Source organism: Pelodiscus sinensis, chromosome 8 (genome assembly GCF_052426305.1).
Source record: "Pelodiscus sinensis isolate ZL-2025 chromosome 8, ASM5242630v1, whole genome shotgun sequence".
In the NCBI taxonomy this organism is placed as follows: domain Eukaryota; kingdom Metazoa; phylum Chordata; order Testudines; family Trionychidae; genus Pelodiscus; species Pelodiscus sinensis.
The window spans coordinates 32,060,402-32,083,363 of NC_143059.1; the positions used below are offsets into that span (position 1 = coordinate 32,060,402).

Sequence of the window (22,962 nt, forward strand, 5' to 3'; positions counted from 1 at the left end):
TATCTAAAGTCTCTGAGTTCTTCCTTTCTCTCACTCTGACAGGGTCTGAGGAGAAAGAGTTAGTCCGCCCGCGGCCGAGGACGGTCAGGAGGAACTAGCAGGAGCTGGACTGTGCGCACACAAATGGTGCGAAAAGGCACGACGCGCTTCGCGCATGCGCAGTCCGGCAGACTATGGCTGGAAAAGTTCTCCGATCTGCGGCGCCGGGACAAGCCCGACACCTACAGTGGAACACCCACGGGACAGTGCTTGAAGAAGAATAGACAACTGCAAGCAGACAAAAAATGGATTATACTGAACATTTAGTGAGAAGGGCTGGAACAAATGATTGTTGCCTCATCTTAACAGGAAGTGCTTGAAATTTCCACTGTAGAGCTGCAGTCTTGCTTTTGCTATTTGGTGCAGTGCCAGGTTAGGGACCTACCCTCGCTGCACCTGTGCAGTTTAAATGCAGGAGGAGATGGGCTCCTATTCTTACTACCTTTAAACTCAGAGGTGCAGTGGGGGTAAATCTTGGACCCAGCGCGACCCGGGACTGAGGAAGCCTTCCCTTATTGACTAATGGTGTAGTCGATAAAAATTTTAACAACTACATGATTAGTGGATTACCCACCACTTAACCCTATATGGGACACATCCAGCCCACTCAGTTAACCTTATTAGCACAGGCACTACAATTGACTTTTTTTTTTTCTTTCCACTCTCCCTTGTTTTGCTGTTATATATTTGGAGGGCCCCCCCTTTTTTTCCTCCAATGAAACTCATCTGAGGAAGTCAGTTTTGCCCACAAAAGCTCATGATACTATATATATATATATTTTGTTAGTCTCTCAGGTGCCACAGAACTATTCATCGTTTATAAAGGTGTAACTTCTGTATGCAAAACTCAGCCTAAGGCTTTGTCTAGTCCAGCACTTTTGCCAGTCAGAGGTGTGAAAAACCCACCCTCCTGCCCAACACAAGTTTCAGCAACAAAAGCACTGGTGGGGGCAGTGATATGTCATCAGGAGATGCTTTCCTGCTAACACTGTTACTGCTGCTTGTTAGAGGTGTTTAAGTTATGCCAGTGGAAGAGCTCTCTTCCATCAGCATAGACCTTACAGCAGTACCGCTGCGCAACGGTACGGTGTAGACACAGACTACCTATGCTAGTTATCAAGTGGCTCCAAACAATAATTAGCACGTATACAACATTTTTATATTCAAGTCACTTTATAAAAATTGACTGAATCCTTAAAACACTTGGGTGAATTAGATATTATATTCATATAATAAATGGGGAAGCTGGAGGGGGAGGCTGTAGAACTCACTTGTTCTTATTTCTTGCTTTAAGTGGTCTAAGTGCTACTACACAGAACAGTGAACCACAGCCAGTAGGTATGTGGGTTAAAATTACACTGTAACTTTCTCACTCAGGGGTGTAAAAACCAGCCCCCATCCTGAGCTCAGTGAGTTACAGCACGGTAAAGTGCTAATATAGATAGTGCTACAGTGCTGCTAGCTGATTGATGGGCAATAATTTTTGACAGGGGGCTGCTCCAGGATTTTGGAAACTGGTCAAGGGCTGCACTCTTCCAGGATATTAATAGAGGAATTCTGAGGTCTGAGATGAAGGTTGGGTGCAGAAGGGAGCTTGGGGGGAAGGAATTGGGGTGTAGGAGAGATAATGGAGTCTGGGAGGAAGTTTGGATGAAAGAGGCAGTTGTGACCTAGGGAATGGGACTGGGATGCAGGATTTTAGGATGTGACCTAGGGTAGGAGGGGATTGTGATCTGGGGCAGGAGATTGGGGTGCCAAATCTAGGAGGGGGGTATAGGTGCAGTAGGGAGCAGAAGGTTTGGGTATGCGGGGGGAGGGGAGGCGGGCAGAGGGTCGGGGAAGGGAGGGGCTGGGGTGCCAGAGGCAGGCTCTGGCTGGGAGGCAATTACCTGCAGAAACCTGAGGAAAACTGTTTGCTTCAGGCTGCTCGCTGCTCCATGTGGCTCCGCTTGAGGCATAAGAGAGAGGAGGAAGGGGAGGTGGTTGAGGAGAGAAGGAGAAGACTTCCTACACTGCCCCTGCTCCTGATGCCCTATCAGGAGGCTCGGATACACTCAGTAGAGCCACACTAGGTGCATAAACATAAGAGGTTTTATTGCCAAAGCATTTTATGCCTTACAGCCTTCACCCATTACTAAATATGTGCTTCTCACCGTGGAGAAGCAGGCAATTAAGCAAGCAAGCAGGCAAGCAAGGATCCAATGCTTATGCCCCTTCTGCTACCAACAATCCCGGGCCCTCCGTCCATGCTCTCGAGGGCTGGTAGTGGGCGCTGCTCCAGCGTGGGGAATTCCTGGGCATCCACCTGGCCTAGATCCACAGGTGGGATTGTCCGTTCAAACAGTGCCTTTCGGCTGTTTTATAACTATTCCTTTCTTAGGGGCATAAACATTCACAGGCAGATTCTAGCAAGAAACACCACTGCTATCCAATTCCCACACATGTCGTTGAGCCTAATTATCTCACAACTTGTTTATGCAGCTTAGGAGACCTTGAGCCAGCTCATCACTGAGCTAGAACTGGCCCACTGCTGGCTCCAGCCGAGCCACCTGCAAGAAACAGCAAGGGTAACTGACAGCCACCCCTGACAGCTCCCAGCAAAAATTCTTATTTCCTATTGCCTGGAAACTGAGAGATTGGCCAATGGGAGCTCACAGATTTTGCTGGAAGGCAGGAACTGCATGAGAAGTCTCCCTCCTTCCTCCCCAGCCATCTGGAATGGAGAACAGACGGCTTTTTAAAGCATGAGCTGTTTTCTGTGAAAAGCAGGCTGGGCGAAATGTGGCCCGCGGCCCAGATCCAGCCTGCCAAGCCTCCATATCTGGCCTGCGGACTGTGTGGGTACCCCCCAGGCAGGCTCCCTGCTTGCCTCACCCCTCCTGCATGCGGCTCAGAAACGGGGCTGCGGAGCAGTTTTTCTTTAAAAACAGAGTCCAGAGAGAAGGGGGGAAAGCTTTGGGAGCTGCTCCCCTCCCCCCCAGCACAATCCCATTGGCTGATTTCTGGTCAGAAACCAGCCAATGGGAGCTTCCTGTTTCAGTAACAGGCAGCTATGAAGCACATGGGGCTCTAGAGCACATGGCAACTGTCTGTACAGGGACTGGGCAGGCACTGCACAGTTCCTTCTTAAGCTGTGCTGCCCCACAGCTCACAGGTGATTAATCAGTCCCATCTCCGCCTCCACCCCCGCGCAGTCAGAGGCTCAGGGATCCATGTACTGAACTGACTACCTAGGTGGAGCTAATTAATCACCTGTGAAGCTGTGCTATGGCACAGCTTAGAGGGAACAACTAGCAGGCAGGGAGGCTGATTCAGGAACAGCTGCTGGCCGGTAAGTCTCCTAGCCAGAGCCTGCCTCTGGCACCGCAGTCCCTCCTTTACCCAACTCTTTACCCCACCACTCCTGCCTCCTACTCCACATACTCAAATCCTCTGCCCCCCTCCTGTACTCATATCTCCTCCCAGATACGGCACCCAGTCCCCTGCCCCAGATATCAGTCCCCTCCTGCCCTTGCTCACAACCCAAAACCCTGCACCCCCCTCCTGTATCCTAATTCCCTGCCCTAGGTCACAATACAACCCCCTGCACTCTAATCTAGTGCCCTAGGTCACAAGTGCCTCTTTCACCCAAATTCCCTCCCTTATCCCAAGCACTTTTCTGCACCCAACCTCCATCCCAGACCCTGCATGCCCTCCATTAATATAATGGAAGAGTGCAGTCCTTGACCACTTCCTAAATTCTTGGAGTGGCCGCCCCGTCAAAAATTATTGCCCACCCTTGGCCTAAAGGGTCCTGGTGAGGTGGCCATGGGCCAGATATGGTGGCTTGGCAGGCCAGATCTGGCCCACTGGCAGCTAGGGTTGCCAGGTAGACCCCGTTTCCAGGTGGACACACTTGATTGTGGGAGGGAGGGGGAGAGGGAGGGGAGAACTGGCCAGGAGGGGGGCGGGACTGGTTGGGAGGCGGGTGGGGTGGGAAGCAGAGCTGGTGGGGGGTCTGGGGGCCACGGGGCTAGACGGCAATGAAGTTTACAGGATCACTCGGCAAAGGCTTTCATTGCCGACCGATCCCCGTCTTGACTGCTGCTTTGTGCCGACAAACAGTTGAGCTGGCACAATGCACTGGCCATTTTTATTCTAATGAAGCAGGGGATATTTAAATCCCCGCTTCATTGACTATGTCAGTATGTCTAATTTACATGCCTCAGTCAGCAGAGGCATGTAGTGTAGACATACCCTTGGTATGAGACAAGTACTGACGTAAGAAATGTTTCTCCTTTGAATAAGCAAGCTGAGCGGTCCCTGTTTACTCTTGAACAGTAGCATAACCAGGTACTATTTCCTGTTGGGATATGCAGTATTTTGTCTGTATAATACCACATGGATGATATTGTTCCATTCATTTGAAAGAGGCAATTTCACATCATACTTTATAAAGAAAAACTAAGACCCAGAAAGAGAATAGATGCCACTGAGGAGAGGACAATGCGATAGCAGGAGAGGGAGATTGGTAAGATCCTAGCAACTTGTGTTACATTACTGTGTGTTTCTATAAGAAATATACTTACAAAAAAGGAATCAAACATTTTTATTATTAATATTTCAGAAGGTCTGAAAGGAACCTCAACAGGTCATAGCCTACTCCCCTGCCCTCAAGGCAGGACTAAGTATTATTTAGATCAGTGGTTCTCAACCTGGGGTGCACGCACCTTCTAGGGGTGCGAGATGCCCTTTCTGGGGGTGCGAGACATGCCAGATTTTTATGATATATCTTAGGTTTAAAACTGACCTACTTCAACGATCTTAATAAGGGGTGCGAGAACATATTTTGAGAAACAAAGGGGTGCAGGCTGAAGTAAGGTTAAAAATCACTGATTTAGACCATCCCTAACAGGCGTTTGGAGATATTTTTAAGCAGTTTAAATAATAACAGAGATTTCTCTTTCTCCTTCCCACATCTCTTTTTTTAAAGCAGACAGCAGCCATGGATAATTAGGCCCACTTCAGAGAGCAACCCATAGGAAACTAGTTTCTGACATGTACTAGATATTTTGTAAACAGAGTAAGAAGGAACATGCCCTGCCCAAAATAGCTTACTACCTAAAGACAAAAAGTCAACACAAGGAGAAGGAATTCAAAAATTATGTGAGTGATCAAGGTAGTGATATGCAGGGCTTTGGCAACACAAGGTTAAGATATAACTACTATTTTAAATAACAAGTTATTCATAATTACTTTTCAAACTTATATTTAAAAGTCATGTAGATACTTCACCAGCTTCACTACAGAAATGGGTCTTTAGGAAATACATGACTGTGAATAAAATGATGAAAGAACTCCGAAGAACGCTCATCACATAGGAAATAATGTGAACTAAGTCACTGATACATTTATTCAAGTAGCTGATCAAAGAATAGTCAAGGCTAACATCACTGGTGGAGCAGAGGAAGAAATGGGGAGAATGATATGAAAGAAACAAAGACAGGTATTTGAGATGGAGTGGAGTGGAGTGATATAAGGCTCTGAGAACAGTGACAAGCTTGAACCTGAGGCACAAGGGAAGAAGGAGCAAGTGAGACCACTGGTTACAGTAAAGTGCAAGGAAGATATTTCAGGGACATTTTTTGCATGGCTCTGAGGGGGCAATACTGGTGTTGGGAAAACTCAGGGAGTATGGAGCTGTGGCTCTATCATTGTGCATGGAAGAACTCTATTTTATTTTTCCCCTCATTACTGTGGAACTGGTTTAATTTTTCCAAAATCTTAATGTTTATTTTTCTCATTGCCAATTTACAGACTATTGAGTCAGTTGTAGTCTGAAAAATGCCAGCATAAAACAATGGCACATTCTTAACTCAATCAACCTGCTGGGAAAAAAAAGACACTCTAGTTCAGTGGTCTCCAACCTTTTTACACCGAAGATCACTTTTTAAATCTCAGAACAGGCGAAGATCTACCGCCCCGCCCCTTCCTTGAAGTCCTGCTCCTTTCTTGAAGCTCTCTATTCTCCTCCTGTCCATCACTTGCTATCCCCAGCCCTTACTTACACACTCTGATAAACAGTTTATTTTTAAATTATGCGATATATAAAATTAAAATCACGTGTTTATAGTTATGAAATAAATGGTCTGTTTTTTATTCATGCTATTTAAATCTAAAATGAAGCATTTATAATTATACATTTTTTGGGGACCGAGTTCTGCGGTTGGGGGCAGGGGAGAGGGAACAGAGTGCTGGGAGGGCAGAGGACAGGGTTCTGCAGCAGGGGTCAGGGTGCCAGTGGGGACAGAGTTCAGGGAGTGGGGACAGAGTTCTGTAGCTGGGGACAGGGGAGTGGGGACAGAGTTCTGTAGCTGGGGACAGGGGAGTGGAGTCTGGGGAGCGGGGACAGGGTGCCAGTGGCAGCAGAGTCACCCGCATCTGCCTCCTCTCAGGATTCTCTCCCCCCCCCCCCGCAGGAAGCCAGCACATGCCTCCTCCGGGCCCCCCGCGGCGCAGGGGAACACCGAGCGTGCCTGCCGCAAGGCTAACCCCCGCCTCTCACGGTGGGGCCAAACCCCCTCGGGAGCCTGCCTCAGGGACAACCCCCACCCCTCCTGCAGCGGGGCCAAACCCCCTTCCCGTGGCACAGCGCAACCAACCCCCTCCTGCAGCACGGCCAACCACCGTTGGCGCCTGCTCCGAGGTTAAACCCCCCTCCCACGGCGCGGCCCGGCCAACTCCCTTTCCTCCTGCAGCGCGGCCAAACCCCAGGGCCTCCGCACTCCTCCTCTAGCCAACGCCCCCTCCTGCAGCACGCAACAGAGCTGTGGGAGGGGAGCAGCCCACGCACTTCCGGAACCCCCGGAAGTGATGCAGGCTTCAGAGAGGACTTCCGTCCACCCCCCGGGAAGCCGGCAGTACACTAGAGGTAGGTAGTGGGGCTTCTCGGGGGTGGGGGGAAAATAGGGGGCCGGGTTGCCCGAACACCTCGTGATCGACTGGCCGAGGCCTCGCGATCGACCAGTCGATCGCGATCAACGGGTTGGTGACCAGGGCTCTAGTTTGTCACCCAGAACGAGCATGCAGGACTGTTAGTCAGAAAAAAAGGTTTTACCTTTAAAGTGATGAGATTTTATTTGAAAATTGAGAGAAAATGAAAAGTGAAAATTCCATAATGCTATTTTTATACTTGCTTTTCTGAGTACAGCTACTTTTAAAAATCAATAGGTGCTTAAATTCATACATCTGAACATGAGTGTGTGTAGACTGGGAGCATCTTAACGCTCTCTCATAATATAAAAATAAGACATTCAATTAAATTAAGTGGTGGAAAATTCAAAATTAACACAAAGATAAAACTTTTCACACAATGCAAGTTACCCTGAGAAAGTCATTGGCACAATCATGGAACTGAAACAAAGAGTTTAGCAGGATGCAGAAAAGGACGAAAGATTTACATAAAACAAGACTATCCATCATTATAATAGCAAATTTTTAAAAATCTAAGTACTGGAAAGAACGTAAGCCTTCATGCTTCAGGGTACAAGTAACCCTCTAACTACTGGGGATTAGACAAACTCCACTGGGGCAGGTTATCCCATAAAGGTGCATTGATATTGAACCATTAATCGGATTCAGAATGATAATCCTTATGACAACAGTTTCTACAATACATTTCTAGTACCAGCTCTCCCTCCTTGCCCACACCTACCCCGACCTTCATAAAGACTGCCCTCCGGTGATTTCAATGCACCACTGTAGTACACTCCATGACTGATTTCAATTAGCCCCCTCCAAGTCAACAAACTCTTACCTCAAGCTTCAGAACATCATGCTGAAGTTTGCGCTGGAATTCTAAGAAGTTTGAGATTGTTAGCTTTCCTTTCAGATCAGATCCAAAAAAGTACGTTGTCAGGGCAGAGCTGAAGCCAGTCTTTAAAGTATTTCCTGTAGTAGAACGGTCTCTGTGACGCATGCCCATGCACGTTTGGGAGCGAATAATGCTCTGGACCTAAGCAGGAAAAAACGTAGGAAAAACAGCATCATAAAGAAATACTTGCATTAGCCAATGTATCACTTTTATCTGTGCCTGCTGGCTGAAGTGTTACACTTGACCACTTTGTGGTTCTTAAGCCTGGAAAGTGGTTCTTTACAAAAGGAGGTTACTTTGTTATTTCAGCGCAGAGGGTGGCTTGTTGTAGATTTCTATTTTTTCCAATCCTCAGTTTAAAAAGTACATTAGAAATGTGGTTGTTACCTTCATATTTTAACCAGTTTGATGGCCTAGCTGATCTTGTCCTGGAGGGAACAGTGCTACTAGTAAAAGCACTAGGGAAACAGAATCACTTGTAGACAACAGGAAGTTTATCTTTTCAAAAGCAGTAGGTAAGAGCCCAAGATGTATTGCATGGAAGGAGGGGTAGAACAGCTGTAACCTTGTCTACATGAAGTATCTCATAAGTTATATACACTGATCTAGTATATATTTTCAAATCTTACCAGTTTTGTTCATTCCTCCCCCTCGCTATTATTTTTATAATAATAATGTGCAGATATGCTTCACTGTCTGAATCACTGATATAGATTTCAAATCTGAGAGTTATGGTTTGTTTAATCTTCTGTACTATAGAAAAATCAATACAAATAATTAAAAGAAACGGTGTAAAGAATAATAAGGCACAAATAAAGTTACTTGCAAAACTTATGCTTTCTCCTCCATGTTTTTAAAACACAGCATAACATTAAAACAATGCATGGGTAACTGAAGAACTGAAAAAACAATAAAATCTGGTAGCACTTTATAGACTATCAAAACGTGTAGATGGTATCATGAGCTTTTGTGGGCACAGCCCACTTCTTCAGATGACTGAGTGTTGGATGTCTAGGATCAAAATAAATAGGAGACATGGAGTGGTGGTGGAAGAATGGAAAATTGGGGGGGGGGGACAAGAAAAGGCAGTGGATAAAATAATATATCAAGGGAAAGCCGAGTCTATAAACACCTAAGACTAGATAGTCAAAGGAGGCAGATAAGAACCATTAATTAGCAAATAACAGAGAGTCAGGAAACACTTAAAGACTGATGAAACATCTAGATGGCATCATGAGATTCTTCAAAGACAAAGAACCATTCTCTCCCCCATTGTTTGATAGGTAGGTAATGTCCTAACCATCCAATATCTTTGTTTAATCCAGAGGTGTGAGAATTGAACTTGCGAATGAGCTGAAGCTCCAGTCCTTCTCTGTGTATTTGGCTCCTGTAATTGGTTTGTAACAAAACAGTCACTTGAAGATCTGTTAATGCATGCCCAGGGAGACTGAAGTGTGCCCCACAGGCTTTTGCATGTTTCCTTTACGGATATCTGATTTGTGTCCATTAATTCTTTCACGTAGGGACTGTCCAGTTTGTCCAATATATATTGCAGTGGGGCATTGCTTGCATAGATTAAATTACTGGATGTACATTTGAATGAGCCTCTGATTTGGTGGCTTATGTAGTTGGCTCCAGTAATGAGTTTCCTTGTATAGATATGTGGGTAGAGTTGGCACCACGGCTGATTGAAGGGACGGCTTCCTGGATGTTTATGATGTAGCTGTGTAGCACGGCTGTTGGAAGTAATACATTTCAGGTTGGGGAGGTTGTCTGTAAGCGAGAATAGGCCTTTCCTCCAAGGCCTCCGACGGTGAGGGATCATTTTCCAAGATAGGTTGTAGACTGTGGATAATGCGTTGGAGAGGTTTGCGTTGTGGACTGTGGGCGATGACAAGTGGAATTCTCTTTATTTTCTCTTTTGGGTCTGTCTTGGAGTAGTTCATGTATGGGTACTTGTTTCCTAAAACTGAAATACCCACCTGGAGAAGTGAAAAAACAAATTGATGGAACCAAAAAAGTATCTCAGAAGGGCGGGACCAGAAGTATAAGAGGGGCAGTTCTCAGCTCAGTTGGAGCCCAGCATCTGAGCAGAGAGAAGGCTCAGCCGAAGCTCCAGAGGCGATGAAGGGCCTCATCCTGCCGCCTTCAGTGGTACAATTGGATTGGGCCACTGGGACCACTGCTGTGCCCCAAGGACTGTTCCAGGCTGCCACAACCACTGCTGGAGCCTGGTGACAACTGGAGGCTGCAGAAACCTCTGCTAAGTCCTGAGGCCTATCCCAGACTCCTAGGGCATAGGCCGGCCTGGAAAACTGGGCAGGTCCCCCGGACCTCTGCTTGAGCCACCCCCAGAATCTATGGACACCCTGATAGCTCTTTTGACCCCCCGCAGAGCTGGCAGACTCAGCATGGAGCCAGGTAGGATCTCAGGGGGAACCGGGAAGTAGCCCGGAGGAGTCAGCCCAGTTCCAGCTGAGGACATGGAGTTCAGCTGCGCAGCGTGTTGCGACCCGGATTCCCACTAACCCACTGATCGGAGCAGCCTGTTGCAGCCAGGATCCCCACCAACTCAGGGGCAGCCGGCACTGCCACTGCTAGAGCCCTGCGCTGAAATGCAGTGGAGTGGGTGGGCCTGCGTCCCCCTGCCAAACTGTATTATGGGTGGCAGGTTCCCCCCTGAAGGAGCAAACCACCTGTGCTCATCGGCCCTTTGCCTGCAAGGAAGTCCGCCAGCTCCACCTGCTGTCATGCCTGGCTTTATAAACTGTGGCCGTATTTGTTTGCCCGCCCTGATCCCAAGGCCTGGCTTTATAAATTGTGACTGTTTGTCTCTTTCTCAGCCTTGCCTGGGCTGAGACTTAGGGGAGAGAATGAAACTGCTTGCCTGCATGCTTGTCGCCCCGCCCTAACTGTGCAAGAGGGCTCCGAGACTGGTTTGTGGGCTGGCGAACGAGTCGACAGCGGCTGTAGGAAGGCAGCATGGATACCCACGGCCTGAAAGCAGTACACTTCCTTATGACATTTAAGGTAAATTTCTTTCTTTGGCTAGGTGTATACTAAATCTGGAAGGTCGGTTTAAGACACACAATTCCAGGTATGTAAAGAATATAGCTGGAGTTGACATACCTTAATCCAAGCTTGGCGCCATTTTAACAGCAGGAGGTTGACATTAGCAAACAGTCCCACCGGCTTTCCTTACTCTGCAAGGAGTACTGGCGCTGACCGGGGGGCACCCTCAGTGTTCAATTTAGCACATTTTCATTAGATCCACTAAATTAAATACCAGGAGACTGATCTCTGGCATGTAAGTATCTAAAAATCTAGTTGTTTGTCTTCTTCCAACAAGCAACCGTGAAAAAATATGGCTCATTTGCAACTGGGAGATCAATTTAACAACCATTCTAAAGATGTAAAGATATGAAGGAGGATGAGTGGGAATCTTCCAGAAACCACAAAAAGGGTGCTCAGAACCAGAGAATGAGGAGGATGGATCTAGCCTTCTTACTTTCCACTAACATATACATTTATAGTACCCTAGACTGCATAAGTTACTGGTGAGGGTACTAATGACACATTTTATAACTTTTTCTAAATGCAGAAGCAAATTGGGACATTAGCTCTTTAAAAAGAAAACAAATATTCTTCATCTGTTTAAATCATCATTCATATTGTCAGTTGTATGTCCTAAGAATTCACCCAGGCTTGGTGTCCTCTAGTGAAAATAAATCTAAGATCCTGGGTTTAGTGCCCTGTGACTATGTGTCTATGTGCAACAAAGCTTTTGTCATACACCGGTGCTTAAATACTCTCCCTCCACCCCTTCAACCATAAAAGCTTTGCTATAGCAAGTACTAGTGCAGGGGTTAGCAACCTTTCAGAAGTGACGTGCCGAGATTTAACTTCTATTTACAGGTCTGTGTGCCATTGATACTTTTAAAAGTCAATAACAGTTCTACTTACATTTTAGCAGCTTCATTAATAAATAAAGATGCAGAGCTTATCGTTTAGTGTGATCCTTGGCCTAAGCTTTCCCTTGCTGAGTTCCCCAATCTTGGGCTTGTAGTTTGATATTTTAAGCACCACACAAGCCTTGTCTCCAGCGCCACTCCACCAGTGATGAAGGCAGAAGAATGGCAGCCTGATTCCCGCCGCAGCAGCAGCCACCACCACAACAGCTCCCCAATACTCCCATGCCACGCTGCAGCCCCAAGTCCAGCCCCACCGGCTGCCCCACAGCCTGCCTCAGGAGCAGCTACCACTTGGCCCTAATCCAGCTCCAGCCTTTCCCCAGGGCTGAAGCTGGGGCTATAGCCATGTGGTGACTTCCCAGTTGTCCTGGGTGGCAGCCCCAGAGGCTGGAGGAGGTGCCGCTGCCGCAGCCATGTAGTCACAGGCCAGCCGTGGAGAAGATACTACTATAGCCACGCAGCCCTGGGCTGGCCCCAAATGCTGGAAAAGCCTCTGTCTCAGCCCCAGCGCTGCCACCTCCCACCATCACTGGGTGCAGCCTAAACTGCTGCCGGGGAAGTGGGAGGGCTTCAGTGGCAGCACGGGCTCCCCACTGTGTGCGCGCGGGGGGAAGCTGAGTTCTCCATGTGCCACTCAAAATCAGCTTGCATGCCACTTATGGCACGCATGCTGTAGGTTGCTGACCCCTGTACTAGTGTAAACAGTCCTGCAACAAAGCAAGCCCTGCTTTTAGTGATTTGGCAGCGTCCATCCAATTGTGTTGCTACAAGCTGTTTTGTGCAGACATACCCTGAGGAAGCAAACTTGTTTCTCAAAAGCAAAGGTAAGGGCTGATGCCTCCTGGTGTTGTCATCCTCACAGCAGGAATGAACTTTACCTAGGGGTCGCCCTCAGAAAAATGCACTTCAAAGGGTGACTGACCTATTTAAGGTGAGGAGCAAAAGCACCCTGTGTTACCTCTATCTATCCTTCTCTCCCTCCTTCACCTAAGAAAACAAAATAAACAGGCTATGGATTTTGGAAGCAGATCCTTTCTGGAGAATCTAGATCAGCAATGGGTCAGTAATGTTTTTGTGAACATGTGGTAAGGGACTTAAACCAAATCTAGTCTGTTAATCTTTAGTACTTAGGAAGTATTTTCTCTTATTTTCTCTTGTAAAATCAGAAATGGTTAATCACAGAACACTAGAACTGGAAGGGACCTCAAGAGGTCATCGAGTCCAGCCCTTGGCCCTCATGGCAGGTCCCAGCACCATCTAGACCAGTGGTCTCCAACCTTTTTACACCCAAGATCACTTTTTAAATCTCAGAACAGGTGAAGATCTACCGCCCCGCCCCTTCCATGAAGCCCCACCCTCTCTATTCTCCTCCTCTCCATCACTTGCTATCCCCAGCCCTTACTTACACACTCTGATAAACAGCTTATTTTTAAATTATGCAATACATAAAATTAAATCAGATGTTCATAGTTATGAAATAAATGGTCTTTTTTATTCATGCTATTGAAATCTAAAATGAAGCATTTATAATTATACATTTTGTGTGGACAGAGTTCTGCAGCTGGGGGCAGGGAAGAGGGAACAGGGTGCTGGGAGGGCAGAGGACAGGGTTCTGCAGCAGGGGACAGGGTGCCAGTGGGGACAGAGTTCGGGGAGTGGGGACAGGGGAGTGGGGACAGAGTTTGGGGAGTGGGGACAGGAATGGGGACAAAGTTCTGTGGCTGGGGCCAGAGGAGTGGGGACAGCGTTCTGTGGCTGGGGAGTGGGGACAGCGTTCTGTGGCTGGGGAGTGGGGGGGCTGGGGAGGCGGAGAGTCCCCTGCATCTCCCTCCTCCCAGGATTCTCCCCTCCCCCCAGGGAAACCAGCCCGTGCCTGCCCCGGGGCCAACCCCACGCGGCGCAGGGAAGCCCCGAACGCGCCTGCCCCAGGGCCAACACCCCCCCGCATAGGGAAGCCCCACGCATGTGTGCCTGCCTGCCTGCCCAGGGGGCCGACTGACCGCCCCCCCCCGGCACAGGGAAGCCCCGGGCACGCTTGTCCCGGTGCCAATCCCCCGCCCCCGCGCAGGACAGCCCTGCCTGCACGCGCCTGCCCAGGGGGCCGACCCCCCAGCACAGGGAAACCCCACGTGCGGTTGTCCCGGCACCAACCCCCCCGCCCTCCCCGCGCAGGGAAGCCCCACGCGCCTCCTTGAGGTAAGTAGTGGGGCTTCTCAGGGATAGGAGGGAAATGGGGGCGGGGCAGACAGGACATCTTGCGAGCGACTGGTCGAGGCCTCGCAATCGACCAGTCGCTCGCAATCAACTTGTTGGTGACCACGATCTAGACCATTCCTGACATATGTCTATTCAACCTGCTCTTCAATATCTCCAGAGATGGAGATTTCACAACCTCCCTAGGCAACTTATTCCAGTGTTTAACCACCCTGACAGGAAGTTTTTCTTAACATCCATCCTAAACCTCCCTTGCTGCAGTTTAAGCCCATTGTTTCTTGTCCTAATGGCTTATGCTGGTATTCATTTGAATCCTACTTCCTTATAGTTAAATCATAGTGTCTTATTCTTTAATGAACACTAATCAGGTGTTGTGAAATGTGCAGATAACTCTGTTTAGAGCTGGTAAACTGTTATATATTCATCTCCTTACAGGTTCACCATAGTCAGCAAGTTATATGGGCCTGTGGTGCCCATGCTCCACTGATATTCAGGAACATGGGCCTGGCCACACCAATGACTGGGCTCATATTTTCAGAACTGTCCTTCCCAGAAGATGGACCAGGGTAACTGCCTCTGGATGTGCACTTTGGGCAGCACTTCTGTTCTTCCCACCCCCACCTGGCCACGATCCGGGCCCCTTCCTTCAAGCCCCCACACTGCCTCTTTTTGGCTTCTGACCTCTACCCAAAGTGATGCTGGGAGAACAGAGCAGGACAGGGTGGGCCAATGCCAAATTTGCTCACTGCTGCTGGCACCAGGCCCTGTGCTAATCTCCAAGGCTGTCCTAGAGCTTGCACCCCCCTGAAACATGGGACCTGGGGCAGTTGCCCCCGTCTATCCTATGGATAGGATGGCTCTGTTTAGACCCATTCTGAGCACCACCAAAATTATACAAATTTGGTGCCCTTACCAGGTGATGCTTCCCTGGTATCAGTTAACTGGTATGTGGTAGTAGCCTGCCATGAGCAAAGGGCTGCCTCAGCCCCACGGGGCAGTAGAAACTGACCACCCCATGCACTGGGAACAGGGAGCTGGATGCCCCCCGCAGTGGAGTCTGCTTAAGCTGGACTAGCGCAGCCCCCCATGGGATCCTGTTTAATCAGTTAGTTGGTTATACCTAACTGATTAACTGGGATTGTACATCCCTAATCTGTACTGGCCAGCAAAGGTTGGATATTGCAGAATACACATTTTGGGAGAAAATCCAGGATTGGACATTCATCAGGGTCATCCTGCAAGCAGTAACCAAGGGTCCTGGAAGCCAGAGCATGGCTGATGTTTGCTAGGAAGCTCCTGGAGTCAGTTGCTGAACCAGGATTATGGTTATACACAGACAAACACTCGGATGTGACCCGCATAATGGTTAGGCTGTCTGTGAGTGGCTCAGTGGGGAGTTACAGCAGCAAAGCAGTAAGTACTCAAAGTTGAGGAGCAGAGATGGCAACACCGGACAGGTCTGAATTACATCCTGAAATCTCTTAGTACTTAATAGAATTTAACACTTTAATCTTCTAAATACTTTATAAATATTATGCCTTGCATGTAGAATAGTGATAGAAATGTAGCCGTGTTAGTCTGGTGTAGCTGAAACAAAATACAGGACTATGTAGCACTTTAAAGACTAACAAGATGGTTTATTAGATGATGAGCTTTCGTGGGCCAGACCCACTTCCTCAGATCAAACAGTGGAAGAAAATAGTCACAACCATATATACCAAAGGATACAATTAAAAAAAAATGAACACATATGAAAAGGACAAATCACATTTCAGAACAGAGGGGAAAGCGGGGGGGGGGGGGGGGGGAGGAAGGTAAATGCCTGTGAGTTAATGATATTAGAGGTGGGGAAGGGGAGATGTCTGTGAGTTAATGGTATTAGAGGTGATAATTGGGGAAGCTATCTTTGTAATGGGTAAGGTCTTTGTTCAGCCCCCTGCGGAGAGTGTCGAATTTTAGCATGAATGCCAGTTCAGAGGATTCCCTTTCAAGTGCAGATTTGAATGTCTTCTGAAGTAGGATGCATGTGATTAGGTCATTGAAACAGTGTCCTTTCTGGTTGAAATGGCAAGAAACTGTTTTTTCTTTGTGAAAAAGGATCACAAAGAAAAAACAGTTTCTTGCCATTTCAACCAGAAAGGACAGGAGAACAGCTGAGAGGCGGGAGGTAAGCGGTCTCCACTTTCACTCCCGATAGTTCTTTCTTTGTCCTTCCTCTCTTGAAAGAAAAGTTAAAAAAAAAAAAGTTATGGGGAAAAGAGGGGGGAGAGGGAGGAAAAGGAAATTTTATATACAAAGGGAGAACTAGAAGCTGTCTAGTTCTGTGGAGTGAGGAGCGCGGTTACAAGCGTCTGCAGCCTGAGGCGGTGAAGAGGAACTGGCGGAGGGGCTGGACCACACGACAGAAAGAGCGTGAAAGTCGCGAGCCCATGGCACATGCGTGGTCCGGCCAGACACTGCTAACGACAAGTCTCCGTCTGCAGCGCCGGGGCAAGCCCAGCACCCATAGTGGAGCACCCGCGGGGACATCCCCGAAGAAGAACTAAGATATTTCCCTTTTCCCTCAGAGAGGGGAAGGGAGCCTAATCTAACTCCATCTGCGGCTGCGGATGGTTGGAGAGAAACTGACAAGACCGGACCGCGCTCAGATGAAAGGCGTGACGGGGCAGTCACACATGCGCAGTCCGGTAGGGGGCTACTGCTAATGAAAATTCCTGGATGAGCCCAGCACCTCGAGTGGAGCACCCTTGGGGACACTACTCAATGAAGAAAGAAGCTTATCCTTTCAAAGTACTTTGTAGTAGGACATCAATGCTGAGCTCAGGTTTGTCACTTGAAAAGTCAAACTTTGTAAATCAAGTATGATGGGATGTTAGTTTGGTTGGGGAAAATTAATGTAGTAATTCCAAAGTAGTCAAGCAAAGATTCCAAAGTAACCCTATGCAAATGGATAAAGACTATGTTCCAGGCAGATTAAGCACAGTTATTCACTATTATGATTAGGAACGTACTGCTAAGCAGTGCCTTACTGTCATGCTTACTGGGATAACTGGATAACTGACACTCAGACAGGTTGAAGCAGCCCTCCCACATGTCATGGTGCAGCGGGCCTGCATCACAAGTTGGGGGGCCACTCCAACCCAGCTGGATCTATGCCACTGACTACAGGAGGCACTCCTGCCCAGCATGGCCAAAGCAGCCACCTGCCCATATCATGAAGCAGCAGGCCTTGCCCAGCCCACCCACCCACCGGGCTGGGAGCAGGGCACTGCTCAAGCCCGGCTGGGCCCATAGCACTGCATGCAGAAGGCTGCTCCAACAGCCCACCCCCCCTGCAGCATGATGCAGTGAGCAGGTCAACTGGTTAAAAATATAATTTAACTGATTAATACTCTAGATTGGACTTTACATGCCTCATTATGACGAAACAATGGCATTGTAATAAAAAATATCAGCAGGCTTGGTTGTGGAAGAAACCAAGGTCTGAATCCCTAACACCAGCTACACTATCATGGCAATCTATTTCTTCTGTTTGTGGTGCTGGACTTGTCCAGTAGACCTTCTCAGGACTGAAATAATAAAACAATGATGGTGGCTTTGCAGATTGAGACTGTAATTCTCCTGGTTTAATTAAAGGTTCTCTACTGGAAGCTGTAAAGACAAAGGTGTGTTGTGGCACATGTTGGTGCACAGAGCATGTACAAACTAGCAACTTTCTATGTGCCCTTACCTGCAACAGGTTGAACCTCTCTAATTCCTTGGGATCTGTCTGGTACAGAACTAGAGAATTTGCCGAAGCAGAGGAGATCAATATTGTCTAGCAGCATTACCAACACTTCCACTGCTTACTGAGCTTTTAGAAGACATTAAGAGGTAAATTAAAACTAAATAATAGCACAGAACCCTTAGAGCCAAGACTGGCGGCTGTAAACAAATTTATGGGATCACACACCCATGATAAGTGGACATCCAATTAACTAAAATCATGACAAACCACGGGTGTTGCCAGACCAGAAAGTGCTAGACTAGAGAGGTTCAACCTGTAGTGGCAAATCCTCATAATGATTTATAGTAAGCCTTACAATTAAGGCTTAGGTTGTACATCTTTAAAAAGTTAACCTCCCAGAAAATTTACCTGCTCAAACTCCTCCATGTCCACTTCACCATCACCATTCAAATCAAACATCTTGAAGGCAATTTCAAAATTCCTCTGGGGAGCTACATAGGAAGAAACATAATTAAAATGAAGCATATTTACCAGTCAACAATATTCACTTGAATTAAAGAAAGCAGCAGAAATTAGATTAGAAAGGAAGATCTGCTGCCTGCTGATCAAAATTGCATTATTGTATCCAATAGCAGCTTTGTTTAATTCTTGTAATATACATCTATCAGAAACGTATGTATTTTTACACTTTATTCCAGGAAGATTTTTCATTCATTCAATATTTTCTGAATATTTTCCCATATGTGAAGAGAGGCACCTAATCTTAGCCTCCACCGCTCCTGAAAAAGATGTTTTTTAAAATTTGAGTTAATTAAACCCTTTTCCTCTAAACTGAGGGGTGAGAAAGTTCACTCCAGTTCTCAAAACAGTACTCCAGCAACAATGAAGATGTCAAATCTGAGATTCCTAACAGAAAAACGAGTAGAAATAAATTTGGAGTGGATGTTCAGGCCATCTTTATACGTCAGAGGTTGAATTATTTTGTCTCAGCAGATCACCTTTAGCACTTCTGTGGAATGGCAAATGTGTCTGGTAGACATAGAATGGAACTGGAAGACTGTCAATCTAAGCTCTAATACATACTCTGCCTTTCTTTCACTATGCAACTTTAAGCAAGTCACTTAAGAGGAGGTTACTCACCTTCTGTAACTGACGATCTTTGAGATGAGCATCCCTGGAGGTGCTCCACATCAGGTGGAGAGTGTTCCAGTGCTTCTGGACGGAGTTTTGCTAGCAATGCCTCAGCAGGGGCTGTCCATATGCGGAGTGCGATGTGCGCGAACTCCCTGACTAGCTATGCGCAGGAGCGGCCCCCGCCTCCTTTCAGTTCCTTCTCTATCCGGAACCCGGTGGAGGAGTGTGATTGACATGATTGTTTTTATATATATAAATTTTGTTAAGGTTTCTGAAGTAGAAGGAAGGAAGAGAGGGTAGTGGAGCACCCCCAGGGATGCTCATCTCGAAGAACATCAGTTACAGGAGGTGAGGAACCTCCTTTTTTTCTTTGAGAGGCTTCCCTGGGGGTGCTCCACATCAGGTGACTACAAGCAGTCTATCTTATGGAGGTAGGGACTTCAGATCCGGTAAGTAGACTGTCTGCAGCACAGCCTTCGCTAACTTAGTGTGGTGTAAAGGACCCAAGGCAAGTGAGTAGTGTTTAGCGAAAGTGTGATCCGTGGACCACATTGCTGCTGCACAAATGTCCTCCAGTGGAACTTTTCTGAGGTATGCGACCAAGGTTGCCACTACCCTTGTAGAGTGTGCTCGTACTGGAGCAGGTAAAGGTAAGTTAAGTGAGTAGCAGGTATTAATGCACTCCGATATCCAATGGGATAGTCTTTGAGATATTTTCTCCCCAATATTATGGTTTGCGATGGAAACAAACAGATGAGGAGAGGACCTGAATGCCTTTGTTCTGTCAATATAGAAAGAGAGAGTTCTTTTGACGTCGAGCACGTGCATCTGTGCTTCAAAGGCGTTGGAATCGGGCTTTGGGAAAAAACATAGGTAGGTGTATTGTTTGATTGACGTGAAAGACCTTAGGTAAAAATTTGGGGTGTGGCCATATGAACACTCGGTCTTTAAGAAAAATAGTAAATGGTGGACCGGACATGAGAGCGGCCAGTTCGCTTACTCTCCGTGCTGATGTGATAGCCACTAGCAATGCTGTTTTAAGCGTTAAGTGGAGTAAGGAGCTTTGTCCCTCATCTTTATGATGACCCTGTTCAGAAGGGGAAATGGAGGGAATGCGTATAGTAGGGGTGCATTCCATGAGAAAGTCAGAGCGTCTCCTAGGGAGTGTTTGCCCATGCCAGTTCTGGAACAATACATCGTGCATTTTCTGTTGCATCTGGTGACAAACAGATCTATGCAAGGGTGGCCCCACTGGCTGAAGATTTCTTGCAGGATTATATGATCCATCTCCCATTTGTGCTCCTGGGGGAGGGCCCTACTTAGGGCATCTGCTGTTGTACTGAGAGCCCCAGGAATATGGCATGCGGATAACTGGATATTGCGTGCTATTACCCAGTTCCAAGGACTATGACTTCTCTGCACAGTGGCTGTGACCGTGCGCCGCCTTGTCGGTTTACATAAAACATGCATGCCGTGTTGTCCATGAAGACACAGACATGTATCCCTTTCACCTGAGGGAGTAACTTTTGACACACTAGGTGGATGGCTCTGAGTTCTAAGATATTTATGTGCAGAGCACATTCCGCGGGTGACCACAGTCCTTGAACTGTTCTCCCTTCTATGTGAGCGCCCCAACCTGTGAGCGAGGCATCTGTGTTGATGACCACTGTGGGCTCCGTGGAATGGAAGGGCGTGCCTATAATTAGATTGGACACCTCTGTCCCACCGTTTTAATTATGCTTTGACTGATGGGAGGCATAGTTAGCCTCTTAATGAATGAATGTTCAGTTTGTGCTGCGTTAGGAGCTAGCTTTAGAGACAGCTCATAAATAGCCTCGCATTGGGTACCACAGGGTTGCAGGAAGCCATATGGCCTAAAAGTCGAAGGCAGTCAAGTGCGCTGACTGTAGGCATATCCTGTAGGGATAATGCCAGGTGCCTGATGTGACTAGCTCAGGAGGGAGGGAGGCAGGCTTTGGCCGTGACAGAGTTGAGGTATGCCCCAATAAATTGGATGGTCTGCGAGGGAGTAAGCATCCATTTGGGGTGGTTCACTAGGAGCCCTAAAGAGTGGAAACAGTCTAGCACCATGCGAGTATGCCGGTGGCACTCCTGTCTGGACCTTGCTTTTACTAGGCAGTTGTCCAGGTAGGGATATATAGTAATCCCTTGTCTTCTTAGGTGGGCAGTGACTGCCACTAGTATCTTGGAAAAAACTCGGAGCTGTAGAGAGTCCGAAGGGCAGGACCGTGTACAGAAAATGGTGTGAACCTAAAGTAAAACGGAGAAAACGTCTATGAGATGGTCTGATAGAAACATGAAGATAGGCATCTTGTAAATTGAGAGAGGAAAACCAATCACCCGCCTCCAGAGCTGGAATGATTGTATTTAGTGTAACCATCTTACACCTCTGTTTCTTTATAAAGCTATTTAGGTATCTGAGGTCAAGGATAGGTCTCCACCTGCCAGACTTCTTTTCAATTAGAAAATAGTGGGAATAGAACCCTGTTCTGTGGAACTGGGACGGGACAGGTTCTATGGCTCCTATGTGTAGTATGTCATCTATCTCTCGTCATAAGATGATCTCATGAGATGGGTCCCTAAAAAGGGACGGGGTTGGAAGGTAGGAGGGGAGAAGAGAAAGAAAGGGGATGGTGTATCCCAGGGAGATAATTTGAAGTATCCATTTATCCGAGGTAATTAATACCCATTGATGAAGGAAGTGAAGTAAAACGAAACTGAAAGATTGTAAGGGTTCTGATTTTCTGGAGATGGCAATCTGGTTTTCGATCGCTCGACTATATTTTCAAATTTTCTTATTGGATTGCCCCTGGCGGTTGGGGGTGTTAGTTTGAGACCACTGCCTCTGCTGTCTGTTTCGACCCCGCTATTGGTAAGAGGGGGTGCTCTTGTCTGTGGTACTGGAAGGAGGACTATTGGTACCTTGGCCTGTGCTATGGCTGATACCTATATTGTCTGGATCTCGTTGTAGGGGCCTGAATACCCAAGGATGGCCCTGGAGTCTTTCATGGATTGAAGAAGCTCATTGGTGTTTGAGGAGAAGAGATTGTCCCCCTCAAAGGGCAGATTTTCTACAGCCATCTGAAGCTGTCTCGGGAAGGCCGAGGAGTTGTACCAAGAGGCCCACCACATAGTAACAGCTGTAGCCATGGCTCTAGTGGCCGTGTCTGCTGCATTGAGTGCTGCCTGGAGCGCTGTCCACTAAATTGCCTGGCCCTCAGAGACAACGCCCTTAAAGTGCCCTTTTTTGCTATCTGGCAGATCTTCAATAAACGAGTTCATGTTTATGTAACTGTGGTAGTCGTATTTAGTGAGACAGGCTGAATAGTTTGCCACTCTCAGTTAGTGTGGCAGATGCATACACTCTTTTGCCAAAGGCATATAGCCTTTTGTTGTCCATATCAGATAGGGTTGAGCAATTTTGTCGCTTGTTTCTCTGTTGTGCAGCATCTACCAACAGAGAGATAGGGCGGGATGTGTGAAGAGAACTCAGACCCTCTGCGTGGCACAAAATACTTCCAGTCTGCCTTTCTACTAGTAGGGGGAAATCAAGGCTGGTGTTTGCGATAAAGTCTTCGTGGGGAGCGTCTTGTACCTCCTCCACAGGCATGATCAGATCTTGAGCTACGCGTTTAAATAAATCTTGAAAAGACGAGACGTCCTCTGAAATATTACCAGCGAGAGGTAGCATCGCTTCTCCTATCTCTGCTGGTGATGACATGTGAGCCAAAGAATCCATGGCTGATCTGCGGGAGTGTTGGCTGTCATTATCACTCCTTGTGTCTCTGTGAGGAGATACAGAGAAGCCTCTCTCGTGCTTCACTATGTGTTTCGTTTTATACAATCTCTTTTTGTGCTGATGTGGATGATGGTTCCACATTTGCCACTGTGGGTGGTATGCCACCAGTGGGACCATCCACAGATAGGGAGCCCATAAGGCCATCTGCACTCTGAGAGGGTCTGCTTGCATGTAACCGTGTGCCCCTTTGAGATTGAGAGGAGGG

The 22,962-nt window shown here is 47.4% G+C and overlaps 1 protein-coding gene across 3 annotated transcripts in view; it reads right to left on the bottom strand.

Moving 5' to 3' along the window:
- Nucleotides 1–22,962, bottom strand: part of MICU1 (mitochondrial calcium uptake 1) — a 224,330-nt gene that overhangs the window by 64,783 nt on the left and 136,585 nt on the right. For all 3 annotated transcript variants that reach the window (XM_075935002.2, XM_075935003.2, XM_075935004.2), the window contains 2 exons: nt 18,212–18,294; nt 7,835–8,032 (listed from right to left, as the gene is read on the bottom strand). In XM_075935002.2, the coding sequence (XP_075791117.2) occupies nt 7,835–8,032; nt 18,212–18,294 (281 nt within the window). The remainder of the gene's footprint in view (nt 1–7,834; nt 8,033–18,211; nt 18,295–22,962) is intronic.